Below are 13354 nucleotides of genomic sequence, written 5' to 3' on the forward strand. Positions count from 1 at the left end.
AGTGATTTGCTGTTTAGTATCATAAAACACTTTTTGCTTTATCATTTGTTTCATAGTAATTAAGAACTATTACTAAGTAATTATTAATTCATAATACTAATTCTTTTGGATGACTACTTTATAATGTATCACTATAAAGAAATAAGTTGTGTAACTTTTACAGTAAAGGATATGTTAAACTTTTAAAAAAACTTTTTACTAGAGTATAGTTGATTTACAAAGTTGTGTTACTAAACTTTTAAGGCAGATTTTTGTAAGGAATAGAAGCTTGATGTGAAATTATACATTTAAAATTTAATTTGTTGTGGCATATATGTTTCTATGTGTGCAGGAAAAGAGTTCCCCTAATCTTGGGTTTTTTAAATGGAAATTTGTCTGTTTTTGGTTGAATTATCAAGCTTATACTTTTCGAAAGTCTTGAATACATTTTTTAAATTAAAACAACTTAATTTTATTGTTATTTTTCCACTGCAGGCAGAGTTTACAAGGCAGAAACACAAAAGTTGCAGTGGTTCTCATTCAGAAGAAAACCCCTTTGCCTCCAGGTAGCAAAAGATTAATTAACAACTAATTGATTGGTTCACCCCTCCAATTCTTATTACCAAGAGACATAGTTTTTAATGTTAAAATCTTTTGTGCGATCAGTTAAGGAAAAGATGATGTGTTAATTTTAAAAAGTACCAGTAATGCATGAATAAATGGCTTATTGTAAAAAAAAATTAAAAACATTAAAGAATGCAAATCTTAAGCCCTGCTTCCCCAGTTCCACTTACCTCCCCATATCAGCACATAGCATTTGACAAAATAGTTATTGACTTGATTTTTTTAAAAGAGGGGTTTTTTTTGCTTATCTGAGATCTATTTAAAATTCTATCCTTTGTGTAATATTGTTTTCTTAATTTGAAGTAGGGCAAAGAAAAATGCTGTAGGATTTCTAATTTCCTGTGAGAAATGTTTTAGTTTTAAATGCTTGTTTCTTCTATCATCTCAGACTTTTAGAAGTGAAAATATTTTGTTTGTTTCTATGTTGAAACTCGAAGCATCTTAAATAGTTTTGGGAACCACTTTCATGAATTATTGCTTCCATTTTTAGTTATGGCTTTTGAAACAATTATGTGGTATATCTGTTGGCATTACTTGGCCCATCTTGGCGCAGTGGAGAATTCCAGTGTTCCCCTGACAGCTCTGTACACTGTAACTTCTTCCTTTTTTTCTTTTGTCTTTTAGGGCTGCACGTCTGACATACGGAAGTTCCCATAGGGGTTGAGTCAGAGCTATAGCCACTGTCCTATACCAGAGCCATAGTAACTCCACATGTGAGATGCATCTGTCACCTACACCACAGCTCATGGCAATGCTGGATCCTTAACCCACTGAGTGAGGGCAGGGATCGAACCCGCATCCTCATGGATACTAGTCAGATTCCTTACTGCTGAGCCATGATGGGAGCTCCCTGCATGCCTAACTTCTAAGCACGCCATAGTGCTCTTGAGGACCTAGGGGTCCTATAGACATGGGGGAAAGTGGTTTGGGTTTTTTCCTTATTGTCCCGATTTGGGGAAATATTCTTTTAGAAAAATACATTAATTATTTTCTCTCCTTATGGAACTTGTAACCAGGGGAAGACGTCATTGCTTCTGAAAGAGCTGCAGCCTTATGTAATGCCTGCGAACTCTCAGGAAAGTCTTTGTTTGTACTGCCCCATACGGACCACCTTGTGGGTTATATTATAAGGTAAATGAAGGCCTTTAACACTTTTCTTTAGAGTATTCATTAGGTATTGAGATATTAGTAGCCTAAACCTATTCATTTAAAAAAACTACATTCAATGGGAAAAAGTTCCAGTGATACAGAGGAGATCAGAAAATAAAAATCTTTGTTATTTCCTTAAGCTTCCCCAATTCTTTGAGGTAACCACTATCAACAATTTCTTAAGGTTCCTTCAAGAATATGTTTTTTTATATAAGAACAAATATATGTAACATTTATAATACACACACACACAAAACACACAAATACAAATGTAATCTCACAATACATACTGAACTACCACTTAGCATCATCTCACTGATACCAGGTGTACATCTAGGTCAACTTCATTTAAAAATATTTATACATGTTTTTCCATTGTCCTTTTCAATAACTCCATGTGCCCTTTTATATGACAGTGTCTCTATTTCTGGCCTCTGTTTTGCTTCATTTGTGATGTGTTGATGTATTTACTTAAGACAGGTCTGAGCTCCACCATGTCTTAAGTATCATTATAAGCCTTTGTGTATAGAGCGTGTGATATACATGGTATCCTCTCACCAATTATGTGACTGTTGTCCATTGTTTTCTAGTGTTCAGTTCTTTTTATTTTTTTTAATTATTCAATGAATTTTATTACATTTATAGTTGTACAACAATCATCACAACCAAATTTTATAGCATTTCCATCCCAAACCCCCAGTGCATCCCCCCACCCCCCAGCCTGTCTCATTGGAAACCATAAGTTTTTCAAAGTCTGTGAGTCAGTATCTATTCTGCAAAGAAGTTCATTGTGTCCTTTTTTTAGATTCCACATGTAAGTGATAGCATCTGATGTTGGTGTCTCATTGTCTGACTGACTTCACTTAGCATTTTAATTTCTAGGTCCATCCAAGTTGCTGCAAATGCCATTATTTCTTCCTTTTTATGGCTGAGTAATATTCTATTGTGTATATGTACAACATCCTCTTGATCCACTCCTCTGTCAGTGGGCATTTAGGTTGTTTCCATGTCTTGGCTATTGTATATAGAGCTGCAGTGAACATTGGACTACATATGTCTTTTCTTTCTTTTTTTTTTTTTTTTTTTGTCTTTTTAGGGTCACACCCATGGCATATGGAGGTTCCCAGGCTAGGGGTCTAATTGGAGCTGTAGCTGCCGGCCTATGCCACAGCCACTGCAACTCAAGATCTCTGTGACCTACACCGCAGCTCCCAGCAACGCTGGATCCTTAACCCACTGAGGGAGGCCAGGGATTGAACCTGAAACCTCATGGTTCCTAGTTGGATTCATTTCCACTGTGCCATGACGGGAATACCACATGTGTCTTTTCAAGTCATGGTTTTCTCTGGATAGATACCTAGGAGTGGGATCGCTGGATCAAATGGTAGATCTATTTTTAATTTTCTGAGGAATCTCCAAACTGTTTTCCACAGTGGTTGCACCAATATACAATCCCACCAACAGTGTATTAGGGTTCCTTTTTCTCCACACCCTCTTCAGCACTTATTGTTTGTAGACTTTTTGATGATGAACATTCTGGACGGTGTAAGGTGGTACCTCACAGTGGTTTTGATTTGCATTTCTGTAATAATGAGTGGTGTTGAACATCTTTTCATGTGTTTTTTGGCCATCTGTATGTCTTCTTTGGAGAATTGTCTGTTTAGATCTTCTGCCCATTTTTTGATGGGATTGGTTGTTTTTTTGGTATGGAGCTGCAGAAGGTGTTTATAAATTTTGGAGATTAAACCCCTTATCAGTTGATTCATTTGCAAATATCTTCTCCCATTCTGTGGGTTGTCTTCATTTTTTTTAGAGTTTCCTGTAAACTTTTATGTTTAATTAAGTCCCATTTGTTTATTTTTGTTTTTATTGTCATTCCTCTAGGAGGTGGATCTGAGAAGATGTTGCTGTCATTTATGTCAGATAGTGTTTGGCCTGTTTTCCTCTAAGAGTTTTATGGTATCTGGTCTTATATGTAGATCTTTCATCCATTTTTAGTTTATTTTTGTGTGTGGTATCAAGGAATATTCTAATTTCATTCTTTTACATGTGGCTATCCAGTTTTTGCAGCACCATTTATTAAACAGGCTGTCTTTTCTCCATTGTATATTCTTGCTTCTTTTGTCATAGATTAGTTGGCTGTAGGTGCGTGGGTTTAATTCTGGGCTTTCTGTTCTGTTCCACTGATCTATATTTCTGTCTTTGTGCCAGTGCCATATGGTTTTGATGACTGTAGCTTTGTAGTATAGTCTGAAGTCTGGGAGCCTGATTCCTCCAGCTCCATTTTTCTTTTTCAGGATGTCTTTGGCTATTCTGGGTCTTTTGTGCTTCCAAACAAACTTTAAAATATTTTGTTCGAGTTTTGTGAAGAATGTCCTTGGTAATTTGATAGGGATTGCATTGAATCTGTAGATTGCCTTAAGTAGTACAGTCATTTTGATAATATTAACTCTTCCAATCCAAGAGCATGGTATGTCTTTCCATCTGTTTGTGTCATCTTTGATTTCTTTCATCAGTGTCTTACAGTTTTCAGAGTACAGGTCTTTTGTCTCTTTAGGTAGGTTTATTCCTAAGTATTTTATTCTTTTGGATGCCATGGTAAATGGAATTGCTTCCCTATTTTCCCTTTCTGATTTCTTTGTTGGTATATAGAAAAGCAGTCAATTTCTGTGTATTAATTTTGTATCCTGTGACTTTGCCAAATTCATTGATGAGCTCTAATAGTTTTCTGGTAAAGTCTTTAGGATTCTCTAGGTATAATATTATGCCATCTGCAAATAGTGATAGTTTTACTTCTTCCTTTCTAATTTGGATTCCTTTTATCTCTTTTACTTCTCTGATTGCTGTGGCTAGGACTTCCAAAAGTATATTGAAGAGTAGTGGTGAGGGTGGACATCCTTGTCTTGTTTCTGATCTCAGTGGGAATTCTTTCAACTTTTCACCATTGACAATGATGTTAGCTGTGGGTTTGTTATATGCAGCCTTTATTATGTTGAGGTAGGTTCCCTCTGTGCCCACTCTAGCATTCAGTTCTGCAGAGAAGTTTTACAGTATTAAATTTCTGACTAGTATGTATTTCAACATGAATATTTTTTACTGATTTTAATTATAAAATGGTTTTCCTTTTTATTCTGCATACGTATCTTTCTTCAAGTCAAGAATAGTGTAGTTCATCTTTGATTATTGTTTCTCTTGTGTTTGCTCCTGTGTCTCAGAAGCCAACTGCTGACAGTGATCTGTCCTGGGAAGGTGCCTGGCATTCTCATTGGTGCATAAGTGACCTGGCTTCTGAGGAGAGAGCTTGGAGTAGCAAGACGGTCAGAGGGAAAGATGAATCGCAGACAGCTTCAGTGCAGTTAGCAAAATAGTGGTCATCAGTAGCAGTGACACCACAGAAAGTCACATGGGTCATGCTGAGGGTAAAATTGAGCCGATGGCCCAGAATGCAGAAGAAGGGGACAGGGAGCTTTGTTTTGTTAAGTGTGAGCGTATAGCCCACAGGAGCCCAGAGGGGAGGGGCTGCATTTAGGTGACTGGTTGCCCCACGAGTGTTCTTCCCTCTCCCCCATCTCAGCTCCCTTTCCCCCACATCTGGCCTCATGGCTGGCTTTGGGCTACATCTCCAGGTTTGATAATTCCTCCTGGTAACTCTGTATTTTGTTTACAACGCTCTCTCTCATCAGTGGGCTTTCATGGTACCTCCTGTCTTCCAGCTCCCCTTTCTGGGCTCTCTCATACTTAACTTTGTTTTAAATATGGTGTGCAGCAATTTGAGGTGGAAATGTTGGATCTCAGTTCCTAGACTGAGGATTGAACCTGCTGTAGTGGTGACAGTGCCGGATCCTGACCACCAGACCATCAGGGAACGCCCATCTCTCATACTCAACCTTTAAGGTTTAGTGCACAGGCAGTCTTCTTTAAAAAGCGGTTGTCCTCTATCCCATACCTTAATCCAAGGGCTTCCTAACTGGGGTGGTTTTGCCCCCCAGGAAACATGTGGTAATGCCCCGAGATATTTACAATCGCCATGACCCAGGGCTTCCTCTGCTGGCTGCTAGTGGGGAGAGGCCAGGGATGCTGCTGTGCATCCTGCAGTGAACGGGTCAGCCCCACACAGCAAGGAATTCCCTGGTCTAGAATACCTGTGGTGCTGAGGTTGAGCAGTCCTTCCTTAACTCTTAGTGGTCCCACCCTCTTCAGCTTTCACATTTAGTTCTATGACAGATACAAGAGAAACAGAAATGCAACCACTCAGGTCTTATTGGGGATAATGAAACATTGAAATAAGGCATGTAGAGTCAAAATGACTGACGTGAAAAGCAAGGGCTCTGGATCCCAGACCTCCAAAGTACGGATGTGAGCACCAGGGGCGCGTGAGACAGTCACTGGGAAGAGGGAAGGCATTATTAGATCCTTTCTTCATATTTGTAGTTTATCCTAAGAGAGAGAGGAAAGCTGAGTAGCAGTAAATCTTCACATTCAGCATCTGATCTGGGGGAATCAGCAGGGCTGCCGGGGGCACCAGTCACGTGCTTTTGGGACATTTTGATGTATTAAGTGTATGAGCTACAAAGATGTCAGCGATTTGGTTGAATTCTTTTTGGAAGTGTTGAAGTGCTAGAATGGTTTTAAAACTTTTGTAATGTGTTGAGTGATTGTGAGACTCTTGTACTTCAGAGGTTCACTGATAACTGCAAGGCAAAATACTTCAAACAGTGTCAAACTTGACATGAGTTAAGCAATTTTCTTTTATAAAAAGGCAAGTGTTGAACATTCTCAGAACTTTCCTCTTGGGATATTAGGCTGTCAATGTCATGCTAACCAGCAGATTTTTTTTTTTTTAATCATTCTTTGCCTTTCAAAATAAAGGTGACATTTTAATAACAAGTAAGAAAGTGATTGCTTTTTAGGGGAAAGTTGTGCTATAGAGAATGTGCTGAAAATGAAGTATTTCATCATTATGTGGGTTTTTTTTTTCCCTGAGACTGATTTAAATATGTGGTCCCTATAAGTATTTGCTGTCATCATTATCATCAATTACACTCTTGGATACATTGGAAACAATTTTCTAACTAGCTTAAAACTATTTCAGACAAAGTTTAAATGGGTCTGAACTCGTTAAAAAGATGAAATAGCATACACACATGTACACAGATCCATACAGTTGGATTTGGGATCTCTGATCTGTTTGCCTTTCCATGAGGTAGGAATTGGGACTGCTGTGGGCAGTGATGGGTGGAATGGTATTGAAGCAGGACGTGACTCTCCCCCATACTCCCTCCCCGCTAAAGGGCGAAAGAGGGAGGGATGATACATTTGCTTCTGCTCCACTTTATCCTCAGTATGTTCAGCTTTTAGCCCACGACCTAACTTCAGTAGTAACTTCCTTGTAAGTATTCAGGAGTTCCTTCCTCTGTCCCCCAGAGTTGTGGGGATATTTTTGCCTATTACGTGGTTGGCAAAATTCAGGAAAGCATCTTTTCTTTTGGACTTAAATCTGCATCTATAGGTTTTTTTTTTTCCCCTTGTCTTTTAGGGCCGCACCTGCAGCACGTGGAGGTTCCCAGGCTAGGGGTCGAATCGGAGCTGTTGCTGCCAGCTTACGCCAGAGCCACAGCAACGCTAGATCCAAGCCGCCTCTGACCTACACCACAGCTCACAGCAACACCATGTCCTTAACCCACTGAGCAAGGCCAGGGATCAAACCCGAAACCTCATGGTTCCTAGTTGGATTCATTTTCATCTGAGCCACGACGGGAACTCCTGCATCTGTAGTTTGGAAGCTTGAATGTCCTTCACATGGAAACTGATAGCTCTGTTTCTTGAGTGTTAGTTAGTGAGAGCTTTTCAGAGTTCAGCTGTAGTGGCTAAGGTGTGTTTGTATCCTCTAAAAACTGTGCCTAATTGATGTGCTAGGGCAGTGGCAGCAGATTATGGTACCTTTGTACTAATTTGGCTGAGATGAATACCACGTATCTCTGATAAGTCACTAGAGTAGGGAACTGCTTGTAATCAAAAATTTTTTCTACTTTTTTGCCCCAGCTGTGCCCAGGCCAGGGATCAAACATGTGCCACAGCTGCGACCAGAGCCATAGCAGTGACAATGCCAGATCCTTAACCTGCTGAGCCACCAGGGAGTTCCCTGTAATCAAAATTTTAATCTAAGATATCTGGTAGAGGAGTTCCTGTTGTGGCTCAGCGGTTAATGAATCTGACTAGCATCCATGGGGACGCAGGTCTGATCCCTGGCCTTGCTCAGTGGGTTAAGGATCTAGCATTGCCGTGAACTGTGGTACAGGTGGCAAATGCGGCTCGGATCTTGCGTTGCTGTGGCTGTGGCCAGCAGCCATAGCTCCAATTCGACCCCTAGCCTGGGAACCTCCATGTGCTGCAGGTGAGGCCCTAAAAAAAAAGCCAAAAAAAAAGATACCTGGTAGAATCAGTTCTCTTTTGAGGCAGGTCAGATAATAAATTAAAAATGCAAGTGTCTGTATGCATTTTATACATGTGTATATGTATATATCCACGTGTGCTTGTGTGGTGAGTGTGGGAATATCTTGTCTGGTTCTGAACAAGTTGAGTAGGTTCCTCCCTTCATGGAGGAACTAAATTTAGTTGGTGAGAGTGAAAACACCCATGCTAAATACCAGAAAGCATTGCACCGTGAAATCATGATCGAGCTTGTCAGTCCTCTAGGGTTTCAGGGAACACATGGACAGATGTGGTCCAGGAAGGTCCACAGCTATGCTGTGAAGGTGTAGGTTAGTGGGAGGGAAGTTGTGGCTATTTGGAGGCAGAGGAATGTCATGGAAAAGCCTGGATACTTAACACTCAGCTAGTTTAAGTCACTGAATGGGAAGACTGAACTAGTTGGATTTCTGGTTGTACAGCTCAAACTCAAGGTCTGCTTCCTCAGAAAAGCATTCTTAATTTTTTGCTGGTGCCTCAGCAGTATAATCTTGGGATATCCATTAAAAGAATGGCCTTTTTACTAACCTTCTCATTTCTTGATTAGATTGTCATTCCTTTTTGTTTTTTGAGCAGGTCGTGTGTGTGTGTAGATTAAAAAAAAAAACAACTTAAAAACTGCTACCCTCAAATAGAATGGAAGTGTTTGATTTAAGTTATAAAGTCTTAGAGCACTTAGCCTATATTCAGAGATATCTCTGTAACAACCCTCTTATGTAAAGGGAGGGAGGGATTTTATTTTGTGTTAAGTTTAAAGAAAATAATAGGATTTATCAGGCCTGTTGTGCTCAGTTCTATGTATTAACTGTTCAACAAGTGTTTTATCACCAAATACACATCCAACTTGAAAACCAAAACCAAATTTGTCTTTCATCTTTAGTGACATAATCTAGATTTCTCCATTAAGAAGAATTTTTTGTTTTTGTGTATTAGTCATTCGGAATAACTTATAGACATATTTCTGACTATCAAAAGGTTAGACTTTCTGTTTCCTATTAGTAGAACTCTCCAGTTCGGCTTAATCTTTCAAAAATTATGTGATTCAAAGTTAGAATTTGATTTTAATTATTTTCATATTTTAACATTTAAAAAAATGTAGTTTTAAAAATAAAAAATCTTAACCTAGGAAGTATATTGAATTTTAAAGTTTTGACTAATCCATTTTTTTTTCCCTTACATATTTTCCTTAGATGTGTCTAAACCCTTTGAATACAGCTTCGAAATTCTATTTTATTCTAAGGAGGAAGAGCCTTGACGTTCAGTCTTTTTTTTTTTAATTTAAGTCCAGTGTTTATCTGACTTTGAATTCAGCTTTCTTTCATGCCCTTGGGGAGTTACTTCTATTATGTAGTTCTTTTTACAAATGGGACTTTGAGATGTTTATCCATCTCTGGTCATATTTTCTAGGTTTCTCTGTAATTTCATAGTTTTCGAATGAAGCAGCATTTAATTTATATATATATATATATTTTTTTGGTCTTTTTAGGACTTTGCCTGTGGCATATGGAGGTTCCTAGGCCCAGAGTTGAATGGGAGCTGTAGCTGCTGGCCTGTACCACAGCCACAGCAATGCCAGATCCAAGCTGTATCTGTGGCCTACACCACAGCTCATAGCGATGCTGGATCCTTAACGCACTGATCGAGGCCAGGGATTGAACCTGCATCCTCATGGATACTAGTCAGATTCATTACCACTGAGCCAGGATGGGAACTCCAGTTTATACAAATATTATTTTTCACTTCCTTTGCCAGTTCTTATTTTTTGTCCTTTTCCCATTATAATAATGGGAAAAAAGTTTTCTTATTCTTTAGACCCTAAATATTAAAGTCACAAAAAATGGTCAGATTTAATTGAGTATTAGATATCTGTGTCTTTCATGCTTTTTATGAAGTTATAAAATTATTAAATAATAAGGGTGGGAGATTACCTTATTTATTTATTTATTTATTTGCCTTTTAGGGCTGTACCCAAGGCATATGGAGGTTCCCAGGCTAGGGGTCTAATCGGAGCTACAGCTGCCAGCCTACGCCACAGCCACAGCAACGCCAGATCCGAGCCTTGTCTGTGACCTACACCACAGCTCACAGCAACGTCAGATCCTTAACCTATGGAGCAAGGCCAGGGATCAAACCTGCAACCTCATGGATACTAGTTGAATTCGTTTCCGCTGAGCCATGATGGGAACTCCGAGATTACCTAGTTTATACAGATTACCAGAAAGTTATTTTTGTTAGTTATTTCTTGGGTTGTAAATAATTTTAAATGACTTTTGAAAGGTCTTATCTTTAGGGTTTTTTACCTAAAAAAATCAGGTTATATTTTGCATCACTTTTTATCTTTCTAATGAAGTAAACCAGACTTCATGAAGTAATGAAGTAATCTTCTGTCAGGATATCACTTTCAAGTCTTATAAATACAATTCTTGAAAACACTTTGGTTTAAAATAACTGTAGTGTTTGAATGTTTTTTTTTTTTAACAGATTAGAAAATGCCTTTTATGAACATGCACAGACTTATTACTACACTGAGATCAGAAGAGTGAAATCTCATAAAGAATTTTTGAATAAAACAACACACCAGGTACATGTCTTTTCCTAAAGAAGGAAATAATAGCTGCATTCTGGAGCAGATGACTCATCATTGATTGTTGTAGAAGAGATTATTAAATGTCTTAAACACTTGGATGCTTTTAAATGGCTTCTGTACTTGAAAAAGTTTCTTTCTTTCTTTTTTTTTTTTTCTTTTAAAAGCTCTCAAAAACTAATTTGTCTTAGAGTTCCTGCTCTGGTCGGTTAAGAATCTGACAGTAAGGGCTTGGGTCACTGTGGAGGCATGGGTTTGATCCCCTGCCCGGGTGCAGTGGGTTAAAGGGTCTGGTGTTCTGCAGCTATGGCATAGGTCACAGCTGCAGCTCAGACTCAGGCCTTGACCCAGGAACTTCCATATGCCGCAGGTGTGGCTGTTAAAAAAAAAAAAAAAGCCCCAAAAGCATAAACAAAGCTAAATTTGTCTTTTGTCCTCTTTGCCTTTAATGTTCTTAAAGGTAGATTTTATACCTTTAATTAGTTTATATGGAATAATTCTTGAACTTTAATTTTAAATATTTTCCTTCATGCTTTTACATCTCCTCTTAAGAAACATTATAATTTTACATTTTAGGAGAACATGTTTAACTTTTTTCTGTTCCTTTTTTTTTCAGCTTTTATTTGTTAGACATCAGTTCAAGATAGCTTTCTTCAGTGAGTTGAAACAAGATACACAGAATGCTCTGAAGTAAGTTTCTAACAGTTGTCAAACTAAGTTTTTTTTATGTTAACAATAATATTAGAGGCAATTTCTGAACCACAACCAGACTTTAAAATGTTTATATTTGTTAGATTCATGTTTGTAGTATTCACTTTAATTTGTCTAGAGGTAAATGGAATATAATATTTGGGGTTTTTTTTTTTTAACCTAATTTCATGATCAGAAGTAAATTTTATAGCGTCAGAAAGCTTTCTGGTCTAATTTAATTAAATTTCATGATTCACAGAAACATTAAAATTGTTCTCATTCTGTTGCCTACCTCTTATTTGTAATCAGTAAAATTGTTGTGCTAAGATTGGTTTTCAGAGTTTAATATGTATTAAATATTAGTCGAGTCAGACTATGAATTTTGTAAGGTGTATAGTACGTTTATTCAATTCAACTATGATTTTATTTCATATATACATACATATTTTTTTTTCTTTTTTTTTTTTTTGCTTTTTGGGGCCATACTCATGGCATATGGAAGTTCCCAGGCTAGGAGTCTAATTGGAGCCATAGCTCCAGGCCTACACCACAGCTACAGCAATGCAGGATCCAAGCCTCGTCTGCGACCTACACCCCAGCTCACGGCAACGCCAAATGTTTAACCCACTGAGTGAGGCCAGGAATCGAGCCTGTATCCCCATAGATCCTAGTCGGGATCGTTAACCTCTGAGCCATGAAGGGGACTCCCAGTTAATTTTTTTTTTTAATTATAATACCTGCCAGTAGCATCATTTTTCATTCAAAGACTCTGTTTAGAGCTTTGAAGAATAGTTGCAGATGAATTGGCAGTGCTTAAGCATTTTTTCCCTTTGTTTTTATTTTACTAAGCACAATTTAATAAAACATCTCTTTGTAGCTTTAACTCAGTTTTTTAAGATTGACAGTGGCAGTGTAGCAAAGGGATAAAAACTAGCTATATACCCTAAAATTGAGGAGAGGCAACATACACGGGGAGTAGGGGGAAGGAAATAGAGAAATAAATAAATCTGTCATTGAGCGGAATTTTCCAGAAACGTCCTTTTTTGTTGTTGTTAAGGAGGCGATAAGCACCAAATTGTGATCTATAAATCCCACCAACTTCATATAGTTATAGCTGGTTTTAATGTAGTTTGTTTTTTATCTGTGGTATTAGTAAAACGCCTTCAATTCCAGTTCTGTTCAGAAATAGTTCTGGAGAGAAAAATGTTACTGGAGAAGTTAGGAGCGCACAGGTTTTTTTTGGAGAAGACAGACTTTCTCACGTTCTCATTACCATCCCCTCTCTTTTGTTTTTGCTTTTTGGAGCTAAACCCGCTACGTATGGAAGTTTATAGGCTAGGGGTGGAATCAGAGCTGTAGCTGCCAGCCTTTGCCACAGTTATAGCAATGCTAGATCCCAGGTGCATCTGCAACCTATACCACAGCTCACAGCAACGCCAGATTCTTAACCCACTGAGCGAGGCAAGGGATCAAACTCCCGTCCTCATGGATACTAGTTGAGTTCATTACTGCTGAGCCACTAAAGGAACTCCACCTTCCCCCTTCTACCAGACTTCCCACTCTCACATCCTTCTCTCCTTAGCACTCGCCACCTCACTGCAGCCCACACCTAAGAACAGTGACACCCACTTCACTTGTACAGATACTGGTTTAAGGCTGTTGAGCCACCTCTGTCCTAATAGCACCTTCTTTGCTAATACAGTTTCTATTTGAGAAGCTTGTAATGGTGCTTTTAAAAAATACTTTTTAAGAAAAAAACAGAATGTTACAACTATAAATGTAATAAAATTCATTGAGTAATAAAAAAAAAAACAGAATGATACTTTTTTTCATCTATCTCTGGACAGTTTTCCACTTTGA

At 38.2% G+C, this 13354-nt stretch overlaps 1 protein-coding gene across 9 annotated transcripts in view; it reads left to right on the top strand.

Annotated features, from left to right (window-relative positions):
• Nucleotides 1-13354, top strand: part of TRAPPC11 (trafficking protein particle complex subunit 11) — a 51090-nt gene that overhangs the window by 6168 nt on the left and 31568 nt on the right. For all 9 annotated transcript variants that reach the window (XR_014830415.1, XR_014830416.1, XR_014830414.1 and 6 more), the window contains exons 4-7: nucleotides 475-545; nucleotides 1620-1734; nucleotides 10702-10801; nucleotides 11421-11494. Coding sequence is in view for 4 of the 9 variants with exons in the window: in XM_085000948.1 (XP_084857074.1) it covers nucleotides 475-545; nucleotides 1620-1734; nucleotides 10702-10801; nucleotides 11421-11494 (360 nt within the window). In the remaining 5 variants the exon portion in view is untranslated. The remainder of the gene's footprint in view (nucleotides 1-474; nucleotides 546-1619; nucleotides 1735-10701; nucleotides 10802-11420; nucleotides 11495-13354) is intronic.

The sequence above is a fragment of the Sus scrofa genome, chromosome 15 (assembly GCF_054392235.1).
Source record: "Sus scrofa isolate SSC_HxYL_T2T_F1_AM1 chromosome 15, Sscrofa_HxYL_maternal_Yorkshire_Landrace_v2.0, whole genome shotgun sequence".
NCBI classification, from domain to species: Eukaryota; Metazoa; Chordata; class Mammalia; order Artiodactyla; family Suidae; genus Sus; species Sus scrofa.